At 37.2% G+C, this 25,535-nt stretch overlaps 1 protein-coding gene across 8 annotated transcripts in view; it reads left to right on the plus strand.

Annotated features, from left to right (window-relative positions):
- Positions 1 to 25,535, plus strand: part of RTTN (rotatin) — a 211,898-nt gene that overhangs the window by 87,118 nt on the left and 99,245 nt on the right. For all 8 annotated transcript variants that reach the window (XM_064294406.1, XM_064294408.1, XM_064294407.1 and 5 more), the window contains 5 exons: positions 127 to 315; positions 984 to 1,223; positions 3,566 to 3,710; positions 12,513 to 12,667; positions 18,829 to 19,048. In XM_064294406.1, coding sequence (XP_064150476.1) covers positions 127 to 315; positions 984 to 1,223; positions 3,566 to 3,710; positions 12,513 to 12,667; positions 18,829 to 19,048 — 949 coding nt within the window. The remainder of the gene's footprint in view (positions 1 to 126; positions 316 to 983; positions 1,224 to 3,565; positions 3,711 to 12,512; positions 12,668 to 18,828; positions 19,049 to 25,535) is intronic.

Consider the following 25,535-nt stretch of genomic DNA (forward strand, 5'->3'; position numbering starts at 1 on the left):
TACAGCACCAAATTCTAATTTTGATATTCTTCAAATCTATAGAAAGTTTCAATTGTACAGTTAACACCTGCATGCTCTTCACCCTAGACTTCGAAAGTCTCCAATTATTTGTATCCATATTCTTAGGTATCACCTCCCAGTGCATGTCCGTGGCCATCATGCTGTGAGTCCGAACTCCATAGTCTTGCCTTTATCTGCTGACTGTTTGGCCTTGAAGCCGGTGTCAGATATGTTAAGAGTAGCTTGGAACCTGTCATGGCATCATGGGATTGACAATCTGTTGAACCAAATGAATTCGGAAACTAAAATCCAAGAGTAAGATGTTATGCTTAGTTGAAAAAGCATTCACATGTAATTAGTGAGGTAGACTTTGCCTTTTCTTCAGGTTAAATCATTCTTGCACTCGTTATTATTGGATTCTGCTTTTAACTGAAGATTCTAATTTTTTACTTTGTGTTAAAGATTACATGTTTTTATTACTGTAAAAAATGAGTCAAACAAGGAAATTCAAATTAAAAAGCATTGTATATTGTGTACTGTTTTACAGATTATTATATAAAGTTTGGCCAGTTAATAAATGTAAATAACCAGGAACGGTATTCTAGATTAGAGTAAAAGGTCGATAATTATTACATATTATATTGTTATCATTACTATGATAATGATAATTATTTTGGAATATCTAGAATTTCTTAAACAAAATTTTAGTCTATCAGCACTTTTGTGTACGAATAAAAATGTTTTGTATTTCTACAAGTAGGAACAAGTCTACGTAAACACTTGGGATGCTAGTGTAAAGCTGTAGTATTAAAGATGTATACCAGTTTTTGATCTGCCGTGAGTCAGCCTTTAGTTAAAAGAAAATGAAGATAAGCCACATTTTTTGGAGGGAGTTTATTGTATAATAAAAATGTGTGGGAGCTTTTGTTTAAGCAGCTTTATGTGGCTTTCTCTCTCTCTCTCTCTCTTTTTTTATTTTTAAGATTTTTAGGTACATTGAAGTTATCCGTAGAGGATAGCCTTACTCTGAAGATAACACATACAGCCAGTGGGCTGCAGGATTGCCTCCATTCCATTGTTCGGGCTGCAGCCCACAGGGAAGTCAGGGCTGCTGTCACTAGGATGAGTTTTTATCTTCTGAATGACAGACTGTCTTTAAAGAGTGGCAGTGGCCCATGTGGGGTTACCTTGAAGTCCTTGGCTTGGCACACAGCACTAAACAGGTCAGTGTAAACTCATTGCTGCCAGTTTCAAAGAACTCAGTTGAGTTGTATTTGGGTTCATCTCCACGTCTTTGAAGAAGAGAATGTGTATTCTCACTATGGCTATTATGAGAGAAATGTTCTTTCTTATAGGAAAAACTCCAGGATTTTTAATGTCTGCAATAAAAATCTAATAACAGCAAGAAAGAATTTAAAAACTTTATCACTGTATTTTTGAAGGAATTATTAATAAGTTTATAGCAATTTTATTTGTTATCCTATCCTAGAAAATTTTGTTTGTTGTCTTATCTCATAAAAGTAAGTACTTAGGCTAAGACATGGATGAAACAAACTGCAGGTTTATTCCTGCCTGTGTTAAAAGTGAGTTAAGGCATCAGTGGATTCATTCCTAGGTTTGGTATACCTGTAGCAGACTTGTTTGTTTTGTTTTGCTTTTTTCTTAGGTTATCTCATTTTTTTTTCTTCTGGATTTGATTAAGTTGATTGCTATGCGTAGATCCTCTAGCACCTACTGGAAAGGCCCTAACTTATCACGTGAATGTTTTGTACTGGTAGCAGTGGCTGCATTTGAAATAAACACAACTGATAAGCAGCCCCTACAAGCAGCTTTTCATCTTGGTGTCCATATGACCTTAGTTTAACATGTATAACTTTCCTGTTAAGCGTAAAATGAGCAATTTTCAACATGTTAGATTACTTGAGTCTCCAAAATGTTAACTCCTTTATTTAGTTTAGCTTTTACAGTTGGAATGTCTCATTAGGCTTTTCTTGTTCTGTGCTAGACCCTAGCAGGTACTACTACCTTACAGGAGAACTGATGGTTGAATTTTCAGTATTTTTGTAATTTGATTGTTAAATACAGCCATTATTAAACATTAAATTATATAAACTTAAAATTAAATAAACTGTATGAACAGCAGCAAAGATATTCAGTATACAAACCTCATCATTTTCTAATTATTTTACAACGTCTCACTATTATCTGTGCTCTTTAGGTTATTTATATCTGTTGTATCCTGGTATTTTGGAAATACAACTCCTTGTTACGTTGGTGGCTTGAAATCAGCAATGGTGGGGATATTTACACCAAGGAAATTGACAAACACAACAAATCAGCTGTCCCCTTCCCCAGCTACCAAGCCAGTTAAATATTTATTAGTCCTCTACTGCTTTTAAACATTTTTAACTGATGCAGGAGTAAAGTGTGCAGGTTAAGTAAATTTGATAAATTCTTGTTTTTCAAAGGAATATTTTAAGTTTAAAGCTAATATTGTATGTAAATTTACTGCCATCCTTCTCAGCTGAATGTCATTTTGGGAAGATGGGACTTTTAAATAGGGGAAAATTAAAGAATAATAGGGCAAACACCATATTGCTAACACATAGAGCATAATACAGCTCTGTGTTATGTTGGACTGTTTAGGTTAGCATCTGTACTCTAACACATACAAGCCATGTGACCAGGGAAACTTATGTAACTGATCTGTGCCCGAGTTTTCTCATCTGTAAAGTGGAGAGACCCACTTCCAAGGGTTGTTTTGAAGATTGAGAAAATGCTTAGAAAGTCCTTAGGACAGCCTGGCACATTGTTAGAATTCAGTAAATACTGGATATTTTTATTAGCATTATTGTTACTTTGTATTCTTGCTTTAGATAGATTTTTAAAAAATAAAAATATAAAGTGTTACAGGTAAAATTGAATCTCTTTATACCTCTTCTGGATTGCCTTTCTAAAAAATTTCCCAAACTGATTTTCTCTTTTTTATAAAAGCTTTCTTATTGTCTGGCTGTCTTAAACTAGTTTTTCTTTTAAGAACCTCAGAAAATTGGTTCACTTCCTTTCTCTGAACCTAACAGATAATCCTTCCTGTATTTGGTGTTTTTGTTTATACAAGTTCTAGCCACTTCCTTGCAAGATCCACCCTTTCCACCTCTACTTTATTATCCTGTTCTTCCTAATTGATTAGAAATATATTTAAAATACTAGTTCTTCTTATCACTGAACGATGAAATTTCCAGCAGGAAGAAGCGACTTTCCCTGGGCAATTAGAGGCAATGTTTTTGTTCTTTGTACATCTTTGGCAATATTCTAAATTTTTTTTTTCCTCTGTTGGTACTCATCATTTCCAGTTATTTTTAGTTAGTGACTTGGGCACATGTTTTCTCCATCTGGAAGAAAGATTCTTGTTTCCTCTACCTTTGTGTTTTTCATAGCACCTAGCATTGTGTCTCATGAAATAGCATGCTCAGGAAGATGTGTTGAATGTTTGAATCTATGATGAATGGTGATAACGTGAATTTTGAAGAGGTGGAAACCATGATTATTGCCTTCTTTATTGTAGGTTTTTACAAGTGCTTCCTGCTTGCACTGAAGATGAGAAACTGTTAATAGATGTCATACATTTTTTAAATAAATTAATGAAGGAACGAAGGGAAAATTCATCAGTAGAACTTCTAAACTGGATTCTAGATTTACTTCTTAGACACGTAAGTATTGTTAAGGAATTTGGATTTTAGGTTTGATAAGTGATTCGTTTGTAAAAATCATTAATAATATATAATGGAAAAGGATAATTTTTATATAATAGATAATGCTTATTAAAGTAGCCCTCATACTGCCATAGATGATTCATAGCAACATGCCTTCCTGAAATGACTGTGTGTTTATTAAATTAAAATTCCATAGAATGAATGAGACCTTTGATCTTGGTGTTTAATAAAACCTGTATGCGAGCTTTCTGATATAACTGTATTTTAACGTGAGGATCTCATTGGATGTTCCAGTTGGAATGTGGAGAGGCAGGTAGCGGAGCCATCACGAGGCTTTCCTTCTAGTGGTGGAGCAGATAATAAATAAATGCATGAAGAAAAATAAAATTGGATAGGGGATAGCAAGTGGCAGGGGTTCTACCTTAGATGCAGCAGCCAAAGAAGGCCTCTCTGAGGAGGTAACGTTTGAGGAGACACCAGAATGAAGTGAGAGAGCCAACCACGCAGATGCATGAGAAGAAGAGATTCGAGGCACAGGCAACAGGACAGGAAGTGCTGAGGCTTTGAGGTGAGAGTCTCTGACTTGTTTGAGGAACAACCAGGAGGACAGTATGGATGGAGATGAGTGAGGGAGGGAAAGATTAACAGAAGAGTATATATTTAATCATAACTAATTTCAACATTATTCATTTTTTAACCGGTTTTCTATTTGTGGATATAAAGGTTGTTTTCAGTGTTTTGCTATTATAAATAATGCTGCTATGAATATTTTTACATATATCATTTATCACTTATGCAAGTATTGCTTATTGGTCTTCTACGTCTGCTTTTCAAACATGTCATTCTCAACTACCTGAATGCCTTTGCATTTCCTTTTCTCTGGCTAGAATGCTCTTCCCGTGAGTGTTTGTGTGGCTGACTCCCACAATGAATTCAGTGCTCTGTTCAAGTGTTGGTTAAACAGAGAAGCCTTTTCTGACTGTCGTATCTAATATGGCATTTCTCTTTGCCTGTCTCTTTCTGCCTCTTTATCCTACTTCAGTTTTTGTCATGGATTGAATTGTGTACCCCCCAAATATCTATCAACTTTGCTAGGTCATGATTCCCTTGTATGATTGTATGATTGTCTACCATTTTATCTTCTGATGTGATTCCCCTGTATATTATAAATCCTATCACTATGATGTAACAAGATGGATTAGTGGCAATTATACTGATGAGGTCTGCAAGATTAGATAGTGTCTTAAGCTTATCTCTTTTGAGAAATAAAAGAGAGAATCGAGCAGAGAGACGTGGGGACCTCATACTACCAAGAAAGCAGTGCCAGAAGCAGAGCGCGTCGTTTGGACTTGAGGTTTCTGTGTTGAGATGCTTCCAGATGAAGGGAAGACTGACGACAAGGACCTTTCTCCAGAGCTGATACAGAGAAAAAGCCTTTCCCTGAAGCTGGCGCCCTCATTTCGAGCTTCTAGCCTACTGGACTATGAGAGAATAAACTTCTCTTTGTGGTATTTCTGCTATAGCACCGCTAGATGACCAAGACAGTTTTTTTTTTTTTTTTTTCTTTTCTTCCATAGCATTTATCACTGCCACCTGAAGAATATCTTTGTTCATTTTCTGTCTATCTCACCGCCCCCTCACTAGAATGTAGGCCTCAGGAGGACAGGTTATTTGTTTTATCCACTGCCATGTTATTTTTATGTAGTCCAATTTATCAGTTTCTTTCTTTATAAATTCTTGATTTTGTATCTTAGATTTTCCCCACTCCAAAGTTTTAAGTAAACAACACCATATTTCCTTTTATAACTTTTAAGGCTTTATTTTTGTTTACATCTTTTTATTCATCTGGAATTTCTTTTGATGTGAAGATTATTTTTTTTCAAATGATTGGCAGTTTTCTCAATATCGTGTATTGCTTCTTGATTTGAATTGCCACCTTTATTTTTTTAAATCATAAACTAATTTCTTATATGTACATGGCTCTTTGATTGGACTCTGTAATAGGTTCCTTTGATGTGCCTGTGTTCTTCAGGAACCACATTTTTAACTTACAGCAAACTTTTCCATAACAAACTTTATTCTCTATATTTTTCTCTATTTTTACTTTTTCCAGATTAACTTTATTTTCGTTTTGTGGCACTAATTATAGAACAGTAGTCCAGTGGGAGAACATTTATATGTGAATTTCATTGCCTTCTGTATGTATGGCAAGTAATACCTTAAAGTTAAGAAGACATGATAAATCTGAGAAAAATATAACACAAATGAGAGACAAGCACACATTTATTGAGTCCTTAATAAAAGGATTGAGCTTCCAAAGTGCATACACTCATTGTTCAGTAAAGTTTGGTCTCTGTTAACTTTCTCAGAGATGATTTCAAAGTACTTTTATTTTCTTTCATCTTTTAATTATTGAAATAAAACTAAGGAAGTGTTATTAGGCAGTTATTTTCTAAACTTTTTTCTCACTCCCCCTTCCCCGAACATTTTTTAATAAAGCAAAACAGTAAAACCTAATGTCACTATAGTTCTTTTTTATAGGTTTTAAACGTGCTTAAATATTTTAGAGATGGATATTAAAATATTATTAAAGAAATCTCTCTGATAAGGACCTTTTCAATAACTCAAATCAATTTTTGTTTTATAAATTCTTTATAACTTAATCTTTTTACTCATTTGTTTCTTTTTAAAAATAAACTAAAATAATCTTTTTGATTAGAGTCGTATTCTGGGAATTATGCTTTATTGACTTGTGAAAATAGATATAGTGGGCTTCTGTTTTAGAAATCCATGAAAATCTATGACATAATTGAGCTAGTTTGACTATAAGAAAAATCACTGTGCATATTAAAATAGAGCTAAATATATATCTGCAACTAGATAAGTCAAAACTGTAAATTAAATGATTGTGAATTTGGTGGTGTATCCTGGGTGATCCAACCGAATATGGTAATTATAGAACAATATCAATATCACACGCAAGCAAAATTCTGCTGAAGATCATTCAGAAACGGCTGCAGCAGTATATCGACAGGGAACTGCCAGAAATTCAGGCCGGTTTCAGAAGAGGACATGGAACCAGGGATATCATTGCTGATGTCAGATGGATCCTGGCTGAAAGCAGAGAATACCAGAAGGATGTTTACCTGTGTTTTATTGATTATGCAAAGGCATTTGACTGGATCATAACAAACTATGGATAACACTGAGAAATATGGGAATTCCAGAACACTTAATTGTGGTCATGAGGAACCTTTCCATAGATCAAGAGGCAGTTAGTTGTTCGGACAAAACAAGGGGATACTGATTGGTTTAAAGTCAGGAAAGGTGTGTGTCAGGGTTGTATTCTTTCACCATACCTATTTAATCTGTATCCTGAGCAAATAATACGAGAAGCTGCACTATATGAAGAAGAACGGGACAGCAAGATTGAGGGAAGACACATTAACAACCTGCGTTATGCAGATGACACAACCTTGCTTGCTGAAAGTGAAGAGGACTTGAAGCACTTACTAATGAAGATCAAAGACCACAGCCTTGAGTATGGATTACCCCTCAGCATAAAGAAAACAAAAATCCTCACAACTGGACCAATGAGCAACATCATGATAAACGGAGAAAAGATTGAATTTGTCAAGGATTTCATTTCACTTGGATCCACGATCAACAGCCATGGAAGCAGCAGTCAAGAAATCAAAAGATGCATTTCATTGGGCAAATGTGCTGCAAAGGACCTCTTCAAAGTGTCGAAGAGCAAAAGTGTCACCCTGAAGACTAAGGTGTGCCTGACCCAAGCCATGGTATTTTCAATCACATCATATGCATGTGAAAGCTGGACAATGAATAAGGAAGACTGAAGAAGAGTTGACGCCTTTAAATTGTGGTGTTGGTGAAGAATATTGAATATACGATGGACTGCCAAAAGAACGAACAAACCTGTCTTAGAAGAAGTACAACCAGAATGCTACTTAGAAGCAAGGATGGCTAGACTGCGTCTTACATACTTTGGACATGTAGTCAGGAGCGATCAGTCCCTGGAGAAGGACCTCATGCTTGGCAGAGTACAGGGTCAGCAAAAAAGAGGAAGATCCTCAACGAGGTGGATTGACACAGTGGCTGCAGCAATGAGCTCAAGCATAACGATTGTGAGGATGGCGCAGGACCAGGCAGTGTTTCGTTCTGTTGTGCATAGGTGAGTCGGAACTGACTCGATGGCACCTAACAACAAACTAGATAAGTCAAAACTGTAAATGATCGTGAATTTTGTGGTGTATCCTGGGTGCTGATGTATATTTTATAATTTATAGTTAAATGAAATTGAAATGAAAGTTTTACAGGCATCTAGGAGATTGTAGTATAATTTCAATGCAGTTTACAAAAGAGTTTTTGGTATAGTTAAATTTACTTATTTGACTTTGTGTGATATCAAGACTGTCTTTGGAAAGTTGTTTTGTTTTGTCTACTCAAATATGATCATCACTATCATTATAAATAATGATAATACTTTTAAGGGTGAGTGAAGTGGAATTGAAGGAACTCCGATGGTGCAGTGGTTAAGAGCTTTGCTGCTAACCAAAATGTTGGCGGTTTGAACCCAGCGATCCACTCTGGGAGAAAGATGTGGCAGTCTGCTTCTGTAAAGATTACAGCCATGGGAACCCTGCGGGACAGTTCTACTCTGTTTTGTGGGGTCTCTGTGAATCAGAATTGACTCAGTGGCAGTGGGTTTGGTTTTGGGTTTGATAAAGTAGAATTAAGGTACCCTGGTGGTACAGTGGTTAAACTCTTCAGCTGCTAACTGAAAGGTCGGCAGTTCGAACCCACCAGCCACTCCAGGGGACAAAGATGTGGCAACCTGCTTCCGTAAAGATTATTGTCTTCGAAACACTATGGGGTAATTCTTCTCTAACACATGGGATTGCCATGAGTTGGGATGAGCTAGACAGCACGCAACAACAACAACAAAAGTGGAGTTAAGCATTGTACTATCTATCATGCTGTGAGGATTAAATTAGTAAATGCCGTGTTCAGGATAAGGGAAGCCTGAAAATAGAAAGTTGATTGTCTTTTATAGTTTATCATTTGAAATGAGTAAAATAAGTGAGTAAAATAAAATGGTGTAAAGAGGCTTGTGAAATAGCATTTTCAAAGGAATTTTTTTTTAATTAAGAATTTTAATAATTGGAAGAGACAAAAGTCATTTAAATTACTCTTCAGTTTATATGCTTAAATTGAACTCATTTAGTTAAGCCATAATTGCAGTTTGACTTTCTTTACACTTTTCTGATACCTAAAATATCTCTTCTGGGATTCTTATTGTATTATTTTTATTTTTGGTGAAAATATATATACAGCAAAACATAATACCACTTCAAAATTTTCTGCACATACAGTTTAATAACATTTGTTATGTTCTTCACTTTCTGTCATCCTTCTCGCTATCTCTATTACTTCACTCCCATTAAACTCACTGGACCCTAAACTTTTCATCTATGCTTTAGTGTTACTGTTGTCATTTTGGTCTCATATAGAGAATTCTTTGAAAAAGCACAAAGTTAAAGGTAAACACCATTTACTAATTGAGCTAAACTGTTGCTTGTCTTAAAGATAACTTCGGGGATAGTTTTGGTTCAGGGTTTAACGATTATCTCAGGGCAGTAAATTCAGGGGTTCCTCCAGTTTCAATGGGTCCGGTAATCTGTATCCCATAGGAATTTGAAATGCTATTCTACATTTTTTCCCCTTTTGTTCAGGATCCATCTGTTGAGTCCTTGACCAAAATGTTCAGTAACGGTAGCTGGCCACGACTGAGTTCTAATAATGGCAGAGGAAGCAGTGGTTCATGGAGGCAATTGGATCTATAGTCCAGTTCAAAGAAATTGTTTTCAATGTGTGGCCCTACATAAAAAGATGTACAAAAACTCTAGTGGCAAAAACTAAGAAAATTAGGCAGATGTGAGTGTCTGATTACACAGAAGAATGCTGATATGAAGTAACAAAATTAATTAACTTGCTCATTTTGCCTTTGTGTTTTATCAGAACATTCATTACAAACATGTTGTGATTCTTAAGCACTTTAGAAATTCATTGTGCCACTAAGCTATATTTTATTGTAGTGATATTTTGTTAATATATAAAATAACCTAGAGTTGCTGAATTTGAAAACTTTTCTTTTCAGAATGAGTATTTTAATGGAAAGTGCCATAAAAAATGCCATAATCTGCCTCCGCCCCCTTTTAGGGGTGAGGCCATTTAGAACTACGCAGCATGCAGCTCTCTTCTGTGGCTGCCTTTCACAGCCTCGTCTGCGCTCGGAGGGCTTCTTTAGGGTGCTGTACATCCCACTGCCCTGGCTTGCGGATGGGTGTAAGTGGGGATATGATCAGTGGTAGCAGTGTGTGCATGAAGAAAGCCTACCGTCGTTATAGATATTGCTGCCTTTTGGAGGTCAGCGGTGACAAAGTAATGACCCAAGTAGTTGGTTTAAAATTAGAGTTGAATACTATTGTCTGAAGACAATACTTCAGGTATGATTAAGCACTTGCGATCAATAGGCATCAGGAGAGACATCTATTCTGCTCTCCATTATAGTTGAGGAATGGTAATTCATCTTGTTTTTTAGAAGTGATGTTGCTGAGGTTCACTGATTAATGGTAACAAGCAAATTGAAGGTAAAAAGGGAAAAAAATCTCAGTTTACAAGTAGCAGCGATGAGATTAGTAGGATGAGATTCTTTAGCAGAATCATAATTCTTTAGAATTAATTTTTCAGAAGTGTCATATGCTGCATCAGTATGTACGTACATATTAATCAATAGCTTCTACTTTATTGTTATATGAAAATTAATAATTTCTGGTAGTAAAATTATGTATTTACTAGGATGGAGCTTGCATTAAAAGCTGCTTGTTCATTTTGGCAGTATTTATAGGAGTTGAAGGAAGGTTGGGAAAGTTTAAGTCAGCTTTTGGTTATTTAGGGCTAATAATACTACAGAAGATATATTAATATTTATAATTTTACTAAATGTGTATCTTGATTCTTTTATTCATGTATGAAATAGGTAGAAGTTGCAGTTTTGTTTTATGTAATTTAATGTGATTCCCAATGACGCATTTCTTCTTGCTCAGGGTGAAAGGAAATGTTGGAAAAAAATACTGCTTAGGTTTTATACGAAACTGTGTCATAAATTAAGTTAAAAACAAAATATTTCCCTCAATACTTTCCAAAAGCTTTCAGTTATAGTTTTTTAATAATTGTGGGTACCTGACTGACGTATAGTCTACATACTACATGACGTAAGCAACTTGGAATTTTCTCCCTATTTTGAAAAATTTCTTTTCCCTAAAGGAAATGCAGTTAATTTTGAATTGTGTTTTTACGTGAAGGGTTTCATGAAAACAGTAATTAAATTTTGTTTTTATCTCTTTTTGAGTGCCATTTTGTGTACCGTTGTTATGACATAACACTGAGGATGGATTATTAACTAGCTTTGGAGTTAGATGGTTCTTAAGTTGAATCTGTGTTCTTCCCTTTTTATATGACTTTGGACAAGTTACTTAACCTCTTTATAAAGCTCATTTTGTCCACCTGTAAAATAGGAATAAAAATGCATATCTTCTAGTTTAAGTTAAAAAATTAAATGGAATCTTGTTCTCTTTTTTTAGAAGAGTACCTGTGACGTTATAGATAATTAATAAATATTCACTATGTTTATTAATGATGTTGTTTAATGTAACATTTTCTAGTGTCTAAATATTAGAAATAATCCTGTTACATTTCTTCAGCTACAGTGTTTTACAGTTGGAAAAATAGGAAAAAAATTTAAAAGCATTAGTTCACTTTTATCTGTTTATTAGCCTATCAAATTGGCAAAGATTGCAACAACAATAATACTTAGCCTTGGTTTGGATGCTAGGACTCTTCTCACACCACTTAATAGTATGTATTGGTACACTCTTTTTGCAGGACAGTATATCTCAAAAGCATTAAAACTATCACTATGTTTTGGCTTAGTCATTCCTTTGCTTAGAATTCCTACATAGGAAATAATCAAAGATGAGCACAGTTTGTTTATTGCAGGTGAGTTTAGAAATTACAGTTGTTGATGTGGTAAATCTTTATGGGTGAAAAATAATGTTTTTGGAGAACTAGTAATAGTATTAAATAGAAAAAGGTTACAAAAATGGATCTTTTTACTTGGTCTCAGTTTTATTAAAAAATATTTAACTGATTGTGTTTAGATTTATACACACACATACACACATGGGTGCTCAGAAGTGCCAACCTGCTAAGAATGGCTATCAATATGAGGTGTGATTAGGGTGCTTTTTGTTTTTCTCATTGTGTTTTTCTGTCTTATCCTCAGTTTTCTATAATGCATGTTTTTCTTTTGTTGAGAGAACAAATTAAAATACCTTTTGATTTAGAACATCTCTATTTATGCTGTAATCGTTTGACATGTTTGCAGTAAAGACCGATACCTAGTAGTTAGGTAATATTTGTTGTTATTGTGTGCTGTCAAGTCTTTTTTGACTCGTAGAAGACCCCACGTGACAGTAGAACTGCCCCATAGGCTTGCCCAGGCTGTAATCTTTACGGAAGGAGATCGCTGGATGGATTTGAATTACCAACTTTTTGGTTAGCTCCTGAGCACTTAACCATTTACACCACCAGGGCTCCTTAGTTAAGTAATACAACCTTTAGTTAATCCAGAACATGATTAAGAACAAAAACCTTTATAGGAAACAACACATAGCTCAGTTAGAGAGTGAATGTATTTTTTGCAATTTCATTTTTTAGGGTCCAAACCCACTGTTAGACCTGTTGGTTCCAACAGAGTCACAGGCACGAGAAGAAGAGGATGACATCCGGACCGCTGTCAGGCAGCAGCTTCAGAAAGAACTGATCGCCCTTTTCAATACCTTGCTGCTTGGTTTCACAGCCATCACGGACAGGTACGATTTGTAGTACTGAAGGTTTTGATACGTTTATAGAACTTAGTTTTCTTTTTATGTCCAAAGAGTTTTACTTTCTTACAGGTCTTGGAACTAGTTTGTTCCAGTTCAAACCCCTTCTGAGAATTTGCATTTCCAGCCCAGATGTACTGAATCAGAATCTGTATTTTAACAAGATCCCCAGGTGATTCTTATGTATAATAAATTTTGAGAACTGCTGCTGTACTGGTGGTTCTCAGAATTGGTCCCTAACCAAAAATGTTAGTATTGCCTGGGAACTTGCTAGAAGTGCAGATTCTCAGCAGGGCTTCCTTCTGGTTCAAAGCTCTGCTTTCTTCTTTCAAATTAGAAGGAAGAAAAGACTTCAGTAATAAGTTATATTAGTCTGTTTGTTTCTGTTTCAATTGATTCTCTGTTACAGGCTATCGTAACTTCTAGTCTCCTTTACTGTGCGCGCGCGCACACACACACACACAGTTTCCTGGAGTTTAGTACTTGGTACTCTTAAATTCTCCATATATCCACCTTGGCAATCATAATTATTTCTGTGACTTCACTGAGTGTTTTTACACTGATGATTCTCAAATGTATATCTTTAGTTCTGACTTTAAAAAATTAAGACAAAATCCATCATATTAACCATTTCAAAATGTATAATTGAGTAGTTTTTAATATATTCACAATGTTGTGCAACTGTCACCACTATCTTAATTACAGAATATTTTTATCACCCCAATAAGAAACCCTGTACCCATTAAGGGGTCCCTCTGCATTTTCCCCCTTCCCCTAGGCCCTTACAACCAATAATCTGCTTTCTATCTCTATGGATTTGCCTGTTCTGGACATTTCATATGACTGGATTCACATAATATGTGACCTTTTGATTCTGGCGTCTCATTTAGTATCATGTTTTCAATGTTCATCAGTGTACCATGTTTCAGTACTTAATTCCTTCTTACGGCTGAATAATACTCCATGTATGGATATACCACATTTTGTTTATTCTTTCATACCTTGATGGACATTTGAGTTGTTTCTACCTTTTGGCTATTGTGAATAGTACTGTATCTTAATTATCTACTGCTGCTGTAACAGAAATGCCACAAGTGGATGCCTTTAGCAAAGAGAAGGTTATTTTCTCACAGTGAAGTAGGCTAAAAGCCCAAATTCAGTGTCAGTTCCAGGGGAAGGCTTTCTTTCTCAGGCAGCCTTATCATCAATCTTTTCCCAGACTAGGAGCTTCTCAGCACAGGGACTCCGGGTCCAAAGGATGCGCTCTACTCCCGGCACCACTTTCTTGATGGTATGAGGTCCCCCTGTCTCTCTGCTGGCTTCTTTCTTTTATATCACAAGAAATTGCCTCAAGACACAATCCAGTCTTGTAGAGTGAGCCCTGCCTCACTAACACAACTGCCGCCCATCCTCCCTCATTAACATCACAGAGGCAGGATTTACAGCATATAGGAAAACCACACAATACTGGGAATCATGGCCCAGCCCAATTGATACACATATTTTTGGGGGACGTAATTCAATCCCTGACATGCTGTTCTGAACATTTCCTTTGCAAGTGCTTATGGGAAAGGAATTGCTGATTCATATGGTGGCTTTATGTTTAACTTTTTGAGGAAGTGTCATATTGTTCTCTATGGTGGCTACACCATTTTATTTTTCTACCAGCAATGTACAGTTTCTCCACATCCTCACCAACAGTTGTTATTTTCTATATTTTGACAGTAGCCATCCTTGGGGAGGTGAAGTGGTATGTTATTGTGATTTTGATTTGCATTTCTCCAATGACTAATCATGGTAAGCATCTTTTCATGTGCTTGCTGATCATTTGTGTATCTTCTTTGGAGAAATGTTTATTCAAGTCCTTTGCATTTTGTTTGGTTGTGTATTTTTTTGTTGTTGTGAGGAAGGGCTCTTTATATACTCTGGACATAGGCCACCTTATCAGATGTGTGATTTGCAAATATTTTCTCCCATTCTGTGGCTTGTCTTTGCACATTGTTGGTGGTGCCCTATGATGCACAAAAGTTTTAAGTTTTGATGAAGTCCAATTTATTTTATTTTTCTCTCGTTTGTACTTTTGGTGTTGTATTTTACGACGCACTTCTTTTTTCCCATATGATCTAAAAGACAGGTGCATAAAGCAGTCATTCTATATCTATCATAATGGGCACACAGTGTATAAGATGTAATCTGTGTTCTCAAAGCTCTGCCAGAGGGAAAGACCTGATGCCATTCACAATATGAAGTGTCCAAACTGTTCTAATTCAGCCCAACACCAGATTAGATACAAAAGACCAGCCTCTAACCCAAGTTGTATGACCATAGGGTGAGCCCTTTCCCTGAGAAAATATTTTACTTCAGTCTCAACAGTTTTATTTTAAAAGACACTTGACATTCAGTTACAAATGAAGAGGATTGTGATGATACAGGAAAATGAATCACATGATTAAGAGAAAAAGGACATTAGAAACAGAGTCACAGTTGTCCAGTGTGACAAGAACTTTAAAATTATTATTACAAATAAAAATGACCACTATCTATTACTATTAGTATTATTAATTGCTAATGTTGTTGTCATTAGGTGCTATCAAGTTGGTTCTCACTCATAGTGACCCTGTGTACAACAAAACAAAATGCTGCCCAGTTCTGCGCCATGCTCACAATCCTTGTTATGCTTCAGCCCGTTGTCGCAGCCACTGTGTCAGTCCCTCTTGTTGAAAAACAGGGTCTTCCTGTTTTTCACTGACCCTCTACTTTACCAAGCATGATGTCCTTTTCCAGGGACTGATCCCTCCTGATAACATGTCCAAAGGGTATGAGACATAGTCTTGTCATCCGTGCTTCTAAGGAGCATTTTGGCTGTACATCTTCCAAGACAGATTTGTTCATCGATTTGGCAGTCCATGGTATATTCAATATTCTTCGCCAACACCTTAATTACTAATTATAATTACTGGAGCCCTGGCAGCACAGTGATTAAGAACTCAGATTTCTAACCCCAAGATCAGCAGTTCGAATCCACAAGTAGCTCCTTGGAAACTCTATGGGGCAGTTTTATTTTTTTTTTTATAGGGTCACTATTAGTTGGAACCGACTCGACGGCAGCGGGTAATTACAATTACTAATAGTGTTATCTATTTCTACTACTATTATTAGTAGTATTATCTATTTCTACTACTATTATTGGAAACCCTGGTGGCATAGTGGTTAAGTGCTACAGCTGCTAACCAAGGGGCCGGCAGTTCAAATCCACCAGGCGCTCCTTGGAAACTCTACGGGGCAGTTCTACTCTGTCCTATAGGTCGCTATGAGTCAGAATCGACTCGATGGCACTAGGTTAGGTAGGTTACTATAAAAAAAAAACTACTATGGATAATCATTATTTAAATTTACAAATAGTAAATAGAAATTAGATGAAAAGGTGATCAAAATCTATGAAAATACACAGAATATCAGCAGCAGAGAAGTGGAAACTACAAAAATAATTAAATTAAATTTTTTTGCTTTAGTATTTCTGTTCTAAATTTTATTAATTTTGTTGAGAATTTACACAGCAAAACATACAGCAGTTCAACAGTTTGTACATGTACAATTCAGAATGTTCTTTGAATTGTGCAGCCATTCTCACCCCCTTTTGTGAGCTGTTCCTCCCTCATTAATATAAACTCACTGCCCGTTAAGGTGCCTATCTAATCTTTCAAGTAGCTGTTGTCAGTTTAATTCCATATAGACAGTTCTTAAAAGAGCATAATGCTAAAAGCAGACATCTTTTACTAGTTAAGCTAAACTGATGTTTGGTTTCCAGATGACTTTAGGGGATATTTTTGCTTTAAAATTTAAAGGAAGTCTGGAGTCCATGAGAATTTGAAATTCTGTTCTGAATTTTCCCTCTTTTGATCAAGATTCTTATATGGAATCTTTGATCAAAATGTTCAGTAATAGTAGCTGGGCACCATTCAGTTTTGGTCTCATGGCAAAGGAGGCAGTTCATGGAGGCAGTTAGCCACACATTCCATATCCTTCTCCTATTCCTGACTGTCCTTCCTCTCTTTCTCCAGGTGAGTAGAGACCAATTGTATACATTGGATGGCCATTTGCTAAATGCAGATTTTACAACTGAGACAGTAACAAAGCGAATCCAAAGATAGTAGAGCCTGTGCAGCCAGACTGGTAGTTTTCAAACTGCAATGTGCTTGAAAGTCTCCTGGTGGGCGTGTTAGAATGGTATCATCATTATTAATAGTTCAGAAGTCTATTCTAACCAAGCCCCCTAGGTGATTCAACGGCAGGTGGTCCTTGGACCTGACTTTGAAAACCAGTGGTGTGGCCTGTTTTCTATGTGAGTTTTGATATTAATATAAGATGTGAGTATGACCCTTTTATCTATGTCAGTATCAATTCAGGTTAGGGTTTTTGTTTTAGGATGGGAGATACTTATAAATGCTTATAGGTTGCTGGAACATATGCCCAGAGTAAGGGAACATAAAAGTGAGAGGAGGAAAAAGAGATGGAAAGGAAGAAGGGGAAAGAGAGGTTGGTAAGTAGATTGTGAAAGAGAAGCTGAGAAAATGAGGAGCATGAGAAGAGAAATGTGTATTGAGGAGAGAGACAGAACTGAATGAGCAGTGTCTTGGAAAAGAGCTGGAATAAAGAGCACAGAGGGAGAGATTCTCCTTGGCTAGGAGAAGGGCTGCCTCTTCCACTGAGAGCCATGGGGCTGAGGATGATTGTGGGTATTGTAAATATGCAGGTTGAGAGAAGAATGTTGAGGGGGTCCACTTCTCATAGTCTGAGTCTTCTCTACGAAGGAGGAGGCAAGGCCGTTTACCAAGAGGGGAACAGTATAGAGACAAGAGAAGTGGGGCGTGGAGCTTGGGGAAAGTTTACATGGATCAGGAGAGGGAACTGACTACAGAGATGCCAGGATTTAGCAGAAGTTGGAGGCTAGACATTTGCAGTGGCACTAATCCTTTTGGTATTGTATGGTGTTTCTTCTGAAGTGATTAAGGTAAGAGCAGCAGAACATGTGAGTGATTTGTATGTTAATAAATAATGACATATTAAAAAACACTAAGGACATTTTTAATGGTATTAATTTGATATTGGCCTGTGAGAAGTAATGAATTTATATAAATAATTTATAAATAATTTTCTTGGTGTAAGTTTTGTGTGTTTGTAAGACTTTACAAGCGGCTAGATTTTTTTTTTTTTTTTTTAGATAACAGGTATACTAAAATTCTGATCTTTAAAAATGCAATACGCCTACAACAGTGTGAAAGGATAAAACCAAACCTATTGCCATCGAGTCAGTTCTGACTCATAGTGACCCTATAGGTCAGGGTAAAACTGCCCCACAGGGTTTCTAAGGCTGTTTTATCTTTATGGGAGCTGACTGCTAATCTTCCTCCTTTGGAACAGAGCAGAGTGGCTGGTGGGTCATACCGCCGACCTTTCAGTTAGCAGCCGAGTACTTAACCACTGTGCTACCGGGGCTCCTTGGTGAAGGATAAGTAATAACATAGCAACTGTCAATTTTTAGAAGTCTAATGATCTGTAAAACTGAAGATATTTTAGATTTAATTCAAAGTTTTGTAGTACAAAGATATTGTTCCTTTTAGGAGTTGTATCTTTGAATCCTTACCTAGCTACCTAATTGCAGGAATTTTGTTCTCTAATGCAGTGTTCTCTTGATTATTCTATTTTTGAACAGTTTTGTCCAAAGTATGTGTCAAATCACTAAAACTTTTTCTTTCCTTTTATTTTAGCTATCTGTGAAAAAACAATATATTTTAGCCAATTAAAAATTACTTCAGTTTTTTAAATGATTTAATATATAGGTTTTATGTGTGCTTTTCTTTGATATATCCCATTTCCAACTTTGAATTTCATATTATTGGGTGGCAATGCCAATCTTCATTTATGTATTTTTAAATATAATTGCTACTTGCTTTTACACCTATACACTATTTGGCATTTTAACTGTGCTTTCTTTGAAAAGTCTTATTTTGAGAAGGGAATCTTTCCTGCCATTTCCATGTAGCTCATACATTTCTGGCGTGGTTAGTTTTCTCTCCAGCCAGAAAAATAGCCCATTAAGCTCATGGCACTTGTTCTGTGGTTGATTTTTTGCCTTTTTGCATATATAGGAAATGCTTGGAGCTTCTTCGTGTTTTCCACACTCAGTTGGCTCTGAGACTGCTGCAGTGTCTGCGAGTGACGGACGCCCCTCATTTCTATGGCCTGCCTTCCCTGGAGCGGACCCTGCGGGGCATGGCCCACCTCACTGCGGCTCCAGGCTGGAGTGCGCACTCTCCACTGACAAAGCCACTTGACATTTGTGCCAAGTACTTGTCAGGTCTCCTTGAGGTGAGTAAAAATAGCACATGGCTATGACAAGAGTAACAACCCCCCCAAGTAAGAGCTTTCTACTATTCGTGGACCCCTTCCTATGGCAGGCACCACATTAAGTGCATTGTGACGAGGTATCCTGTTATCTGTGTTGTAGTCATCTCGCCCCCTTTGTTTCAGTGCCACTCATGCAGGGGACATGAGAGCTGGCTCCAGTGGCTACTCTTGGTTTTGTTTTTTATGCAAGCAGTACACTGAATCTGAAAGGGCTTGTTTTATGTTACTGGCCAAATCTGTCAGCCTGTCTCTGCCTTGAAGGTTTCAATGATAGCAGAGGTTGGAGTCCTAACTGTGCTAGATTTCGGGGAAGACTGTTGGAGGAGACAGCTTAGAGCTGGATTTTGAAAGATGAGTAAGTTGATAGGTAGGCATGGGCATTCTAGACATGGAATGTTTTGAGCAAATTGTACATTCAGCTTACTCTTCCTTTTCACGCTCCAAATGTTTACTTCCCATCATGCTGTCTGCACCACCACCGGGTCCTCCTTCAGAAATAGAAACCTTTCTACCCAGACCTCTTTTTACAAGTGCTTAAGACTCTTTACTACATCTCTGAAGTTTCAGTCATATCTGGCCATTGGCAGGAAATTAAAAAAAAAAAAAAAAGCCTTAAAAAAATCAATTTCTTTCATGTATACACTTCCAGTCTTGTTTGGATGGCCATCTCTGACACACAGTTTGAGGTCTGACTTATTCATTTATCAGTCTGTAGTAAACCTTTTCTTATTCTTCTAGACATAGACACTTAATATCATTTGACTGTTCTCTTCTATAGGTTTGTGCCTATAGCAGTTTATATATACCACTATTATGACACTTTTCACGTTATATATTAATTTTGCTTTATGTGTCCATCTACTAGGAGACTTGAGCTTGGGAGAATCATCTTTGGGCCATTCCCACTGCCCTTGGCTACTCCTTGTCCTAGCACAGTGATTTGAACATAGTGGACAAATAGTGAATAATTTAATTAAGATGTGTTTTACATACTATTTTCCAATTAGAATACATTTTGAATAGCATTGGAAATATGGCATAAATGAATGTAAATGATATATGTTTAAGTTTTGTATTTTCATTATTAAATCATGCTTCAGATTATATTGTTTATAATTTTTTCCCCAAAGCCTCATAATCTTGTTTTTTAAAAAAGATTTCAAAGTTCCAAACACTGTTAGCTGTTTATAAAATTTAATATGAATTTGAGTGTAGCCACTTCATTAGAATAGATTTTATTTTTGGTTGAATAATTATAAGTACTGAAAAAGGGCAGACTTGTCAGCATTTTAATTAGTTATCCCATGGTTCAAAGTGTTCCATTGTCAGAAATGTGTGAATTTTAAAAGCATATATACTAGCTAAAGAATTAACAATTTTGCTTTTAGAAAGGCAGCTGCTCTCATGTACTCAAATTATAATTCAAATTACGAGTGCCTAATTTATAGCATTATTTGTAATGTGATTGGCAAATTATTTATAAACGTTTTATGGAGCACATCTTTTCTATAAAGTGATTTTTATCTGTTTCAGATTAGGGATATGTGAGGACCTGCCACAGCAGTAATTGAAGAAGAAGCTAAGGATTGTGTTGTTTTATATTTAGATACTATCAGAAGTGCTTTGTTTTTAAAACTGTGTAAAAGAAGAGACTTTAGATCCCATCTCTGTTTCAAATACCAGAAACTAAAATCAACTTCATGGTACTAGAGAACAAAAGGGTTTAGTTTTAGGTAAGAAGTAGAAGAGAAAAGGCAATAATCTTTGAGGCAGTAAAAATCAGCATAGTATATTAGCTAAGGAATAGATAAAAAGTACTGTTCCTGTTTTATAATGTTCCACTGTTAGGCAAAACCTGATGAACGAATCTTGATTTGGTATAAACAGGGGGGTCTGTTTCAGACCTCATAAAACATCTTGAGGAGAAAGTCTTAATGTCTTTATATTAAGTGACTGGATTCAACACAAAGAAATCTGCTACTTTTGATAGAAATTATAGCAAAATCACATTTAATCTTACTTGGGACCTTATGTGTAGTTTATTAATAAGCTAAGCCAGTGTCTTTATTTTATTGCAGACTGAATTCACTCTTTTTAAAAATGAAGTAAGGCTTATGTTTTAGTTATCTAGTGCTGCTATAACAGAAATACCACAAGTGGGTGATTTTAACAAAAAGAAATTTATTTCTTCACAGTAAAGTAGGCTAAAAGTCCAAATTCAGGGCATCAGCTCCAGGGGAAGGCTTTCTGTCTCTGTTGGCCTCCTCATCAATCTTCCTCTGGAGTAGGAGCTTCTCCATGCAGGGATCCCAGGTTCAAAGGACGCACTTCGCCCCCGGCACTGGTTTCTTGGTGGTATCAGGTTCCTCTGTCTCTGCTCCCTTCTCTGTTTTATATCTTAAGAGATTGCCTCAAGACACAATCCAGTCTTGTACATTGAGTCCTGCCTCATTAACTCATAGAGGCAGGATTTACAGCATATAGGAAAATCACACAATACCAGGAATCATGGCCCAGCCAAACTGATACACGCATTTTTGGGGGGACATAACTCAGTCCATGACAGTTTATGTGAACCTACTTCAAAACAAAGTCATTGCTGGTCCATGTGATTTGCTTCATAGTTTCCCATTAAGTAAAGCTGGCTGCCTTTTGAAAGGGAGCCACGCTTCTGATATCCTATTATTTGGTTTCTACACAGTGAAATTTGAATGCAGACTGTTTGCTTTTGTAGTTGAGAAATGGGACTTATAAACTAATCATGATTAATTTTGATAATGACTCAGCTTCGGTAACTAAGTCCTTAAAACCAGGTCTATGGTATGTAATTCCAGGGATCTGACAAAAAACCCAACGTGGAAGGTGATAGTAGTGAAGTTCTTTGCTTATCACTTATAAGCTGGAGATAAAATCATCACACAGGATGTTAGATATAGCTGTGTATCAGAGGAGGATAAGGACTTCCTTGTCCAGGTCTTTTATTTGTTGAAATGTGTACGTAGAAATTGCTAACACTATAAAATTCTTACTACCAGGCTTATGCTAGGTTTTCTAGAATTATGGTTTAAATGTAAATGGACATTTTCCCCACTTCTGAGTGATCTTACATTTCTACTGCATACACCCATTAATCAACATGGTTAAGTTTCAAAGATCAGGTCAGTATGCAAAGTAAGCATTATGCAAGGAGGAGGAGGACCCTTAGATGACCCCAGAGCCCAGACCCTTGGAACCGCTGCGCCTCCGGCACTGCTGTATTCTGGACCCCAAGGCCCTGTTGTTGGAGCTGTTGCTCAAGTGCAACTGGGGTCCGACGGCTAGACTAGAGGCACAGTTGATGGTCCTTGGGCTTGGGCAGCTGGCAGGGCCGGAGGTCAAGATGACCGATGGGGGTTGCTGCCTGTGCCCATGTCCCCCACACCTGCCCCCTTCTCAGCTCCAGCCACCTACTGCTGCCCAACCCCATGAAAATGAGTGACATGCTGCTGGTCTTGGAGTGGTTGGGATTCAAGGCCAAGAGCCTGGAGACTAGTAGCTGCTTAGTAGGGGAGCTCAGCAGCCCAGGCTGCAGAGAAGGAGGGGCGGCTGGCTTCTGAAGTCCCCAGGCCTTGAATTGCCCCCAGTACCCTTCCCACTGCAGGACTTGATCCCTCCAGGACACTTGAATAGGAGGGCACAACAGCAGCAACCTCTCCTGCCCCCACCTCCTCCTGGGCCCCTCTCGCCACTTGCGGACCCTTTTAAGAAGGGTTCCCTCAAAATCTGCCTCAGTCTCCTCTTTCTCATGAAGACCTGTAACGGTGGCTATGGTGGTGGGGATGGCACTGGCAAGAGGCCTCCTAGAGAGTTGCCTGCATCGGTTGTGATCTTGACAAACATGGATGTCTCTGCAGGCAGGAGCTGGACTCTGGGAGGAAACCCAGGTTACTGCACAAAATAGTTGGACAGTAGTTTTTTTACTGTTGTCTTAAATGCAAAATGTTGGATTAAGGAGATAGTCGATAACTGAGGAGTAGGTTTACTTAAAATTGAGTGGTTTCTTAAAGTTTTTAAACTTGTAATTATGAAAAATTTCAATAATGTACACATGGAGAAAGAATAGAATGCTATAGCCTGTGTAGCATCACCATCTAGCACTCATAGTTGTTAACCCACAGCCAATCTTGTTTCATTTTTTAGACATTTTAGATTATTTGCTTTGTGAAAATTCTAATTTAGATCAGAGCCCCCAAATTATGTATGCATAAATTGCTATTATTAAATAAGCTGTGGCTAACATGATTTATGCCATCTTTTTTTATATGCTCCACTACATGAGCTGAAAAAAAACTCAAACCAAAAAGGAGACTATTAGAGATAAAATGGCTTACATTGAAGGATTTTGTGATGAATATAAGCACTTAGAGTCTTCAGATGAATGAATTGAATTCTCTCTGTTGTATTAGTGCAGATAACAAGTAGTTTTGATTGCTTTGACTTAGAACAGTTTTTTCCTTCAAAATGTATTGGCAGCTAAACCTAGTTAGCATTCTTGGTTGTTAAATTTTGTAAATTAAAAATGATCTTTGTCTCTTTGTTTTTGTTTGTTTAAGAGTTACAGAACTATAAAGGTTCTTGTTATTCAGTTAGTTAACAAATATATACTAAACCCCTATTTGAGAGAAAACGAAGGATGGAGCAGAACTGTATGATTTATACAGAAATGGTGCAACAGAGTTTTATTTATATATATTTTGTTGAGAATATACACAGCAAAACATACACCAATTCAACCATTTCTACATGTGCCATTTAATGACACTGATTACATTCTTTGAGTTGTGTAACCATTCTCACCCTCCTTTTCTGTGTTGTTCCTCCCTCATTAACATAAACTCACTGCCCCCTGAGTTTCCTATCTAATCTTTTGAGTTGCTGTTGTCAGTTTGATCCCAAATAGATAGTTCTTAAAAGAGCATTGTCATGGATTGAATTGTGTCCCCTCAAAATAAGTGCTAACTTGGTTAGGCCATGATTCCCAGTATTGTGTGATTGTCCTCCATTTTGTGATTGTAATTTTATGTTAAAGAGGATTAGGCTGAGATTATAACACCCTTGCTAAGGTCACATCCCTGATCCAGCGTAAAAGCGTAAAGGGAGTTTCCCTGAGGTGTGGCCTGCACCACTTTTTTTCTCACAAGAGAGGAAAGGGAAGCAAGCAGAGAATGTGGATCTCATACCACCAAGAAAGCAGTGCCAGGAGCAGAGTGCGTCCTTTGGACCTGGGATCCCAGCATGGAGAAGCTCCTAGTCTGAGGGAAGATTGATGAGAAGGCCAACAGAGAGAGAAAGCCTTCCCTGGAGCTTGCACCTTGAATTTGGACTTTCAGCCTACTTTACTGTGAAAACAAATTTCTCTTTGTTAAAGCCAACCACTTGTGGCATTTCTGTTATACCAGCACTAGATGACTAAGACAAGCATAATGCTCAAGGCAGACCTTTTTTTTTTTTTTTTTTTTACTAGTTAAGCTGAATTATTGCTTGGTTTTAAGAAGATTTCAGGGAATATTTTTAGTTTAAGGTTTAAAGATTATTTCAGGGCAATAGTTTCAGGGGTTCATCCAACCTTCATAGCTTCAGAAAGCCTGGAGGCCATGAGAATTTGAAATCCTGTTCTGCATTTTCCTCCTTTTGATCAGGATTCCTCTATGGAATCTTTGATCAGTATGTTCAGCAGTGGTAGCTGGGCACCATCCAGTTCTTCCATTCTCGTGGCAAATGAGGCAGTTGTTCGTGGAGGCAGTTAGCCATACGTTCCATATCCTCCTCCTATTCCTGACTACCCTTCTTCCTCTGTTCTACCAGGTGAATAGATACCAACTGTTGTGCCTTGGATGGCTGCTTGCAAGCTTTTAAGACCCCAGGCACTATGCAGTGAACTAGGAGATAGAACAAAAACACCAAATGCATTATTAGGCCAACAACTGTGTTTTTATGCAAATTGGCAAAGCACCCTAACAGTCACTGCCATGCTGAGATCTTATTCCACATGTTGCTGTAAAAAAATTAGCATAGTGCACTTATGAAAATACCTTGTGAGGGGGAAGGCGCAACTGGCAAACATAGAAGAAAAGAAGGCGTGTGTTATTTGCGTCAAAATATGGTAACTGGGATGCCCCATGAAACCATGACCCTAGACCTCCAAACCAAGGAACCACATCCTGTGAGGTTTTGGGTTGCACATAATTAGCCTCAGCAGCTAGTCTTTTTTGTTTTTTGGTCACTGTTGTAAATATATCTATCACACAACTTTTGCCAATTCAACTTTTTGCAGGCGTACAACCTATTGACGGCAGTTGCCATATTTTTACGCAAATAAAGTGCGCCTGCTGCCTTTGTTTGCTGGCTGCACCCTCCCCCTGCAAGGCAGCCTCACAAGTGCCACTGTGCCGATCCTCTTCCACATGTT

Source organism: Loxodonta africana, chromosome 11 (genome assembly GCF_030014295.1).
Source record: "Loxodonta africana isolate mLoxAfr1 chromosome 11, mLoxAfr1.hap2, whole genome shotgun sequence".
NCBI lineage: Eukaryota > Metazoa > Chordata > Mammalia > Proboscidea > Elephantidae > Loxodonta > Loxodonta africana.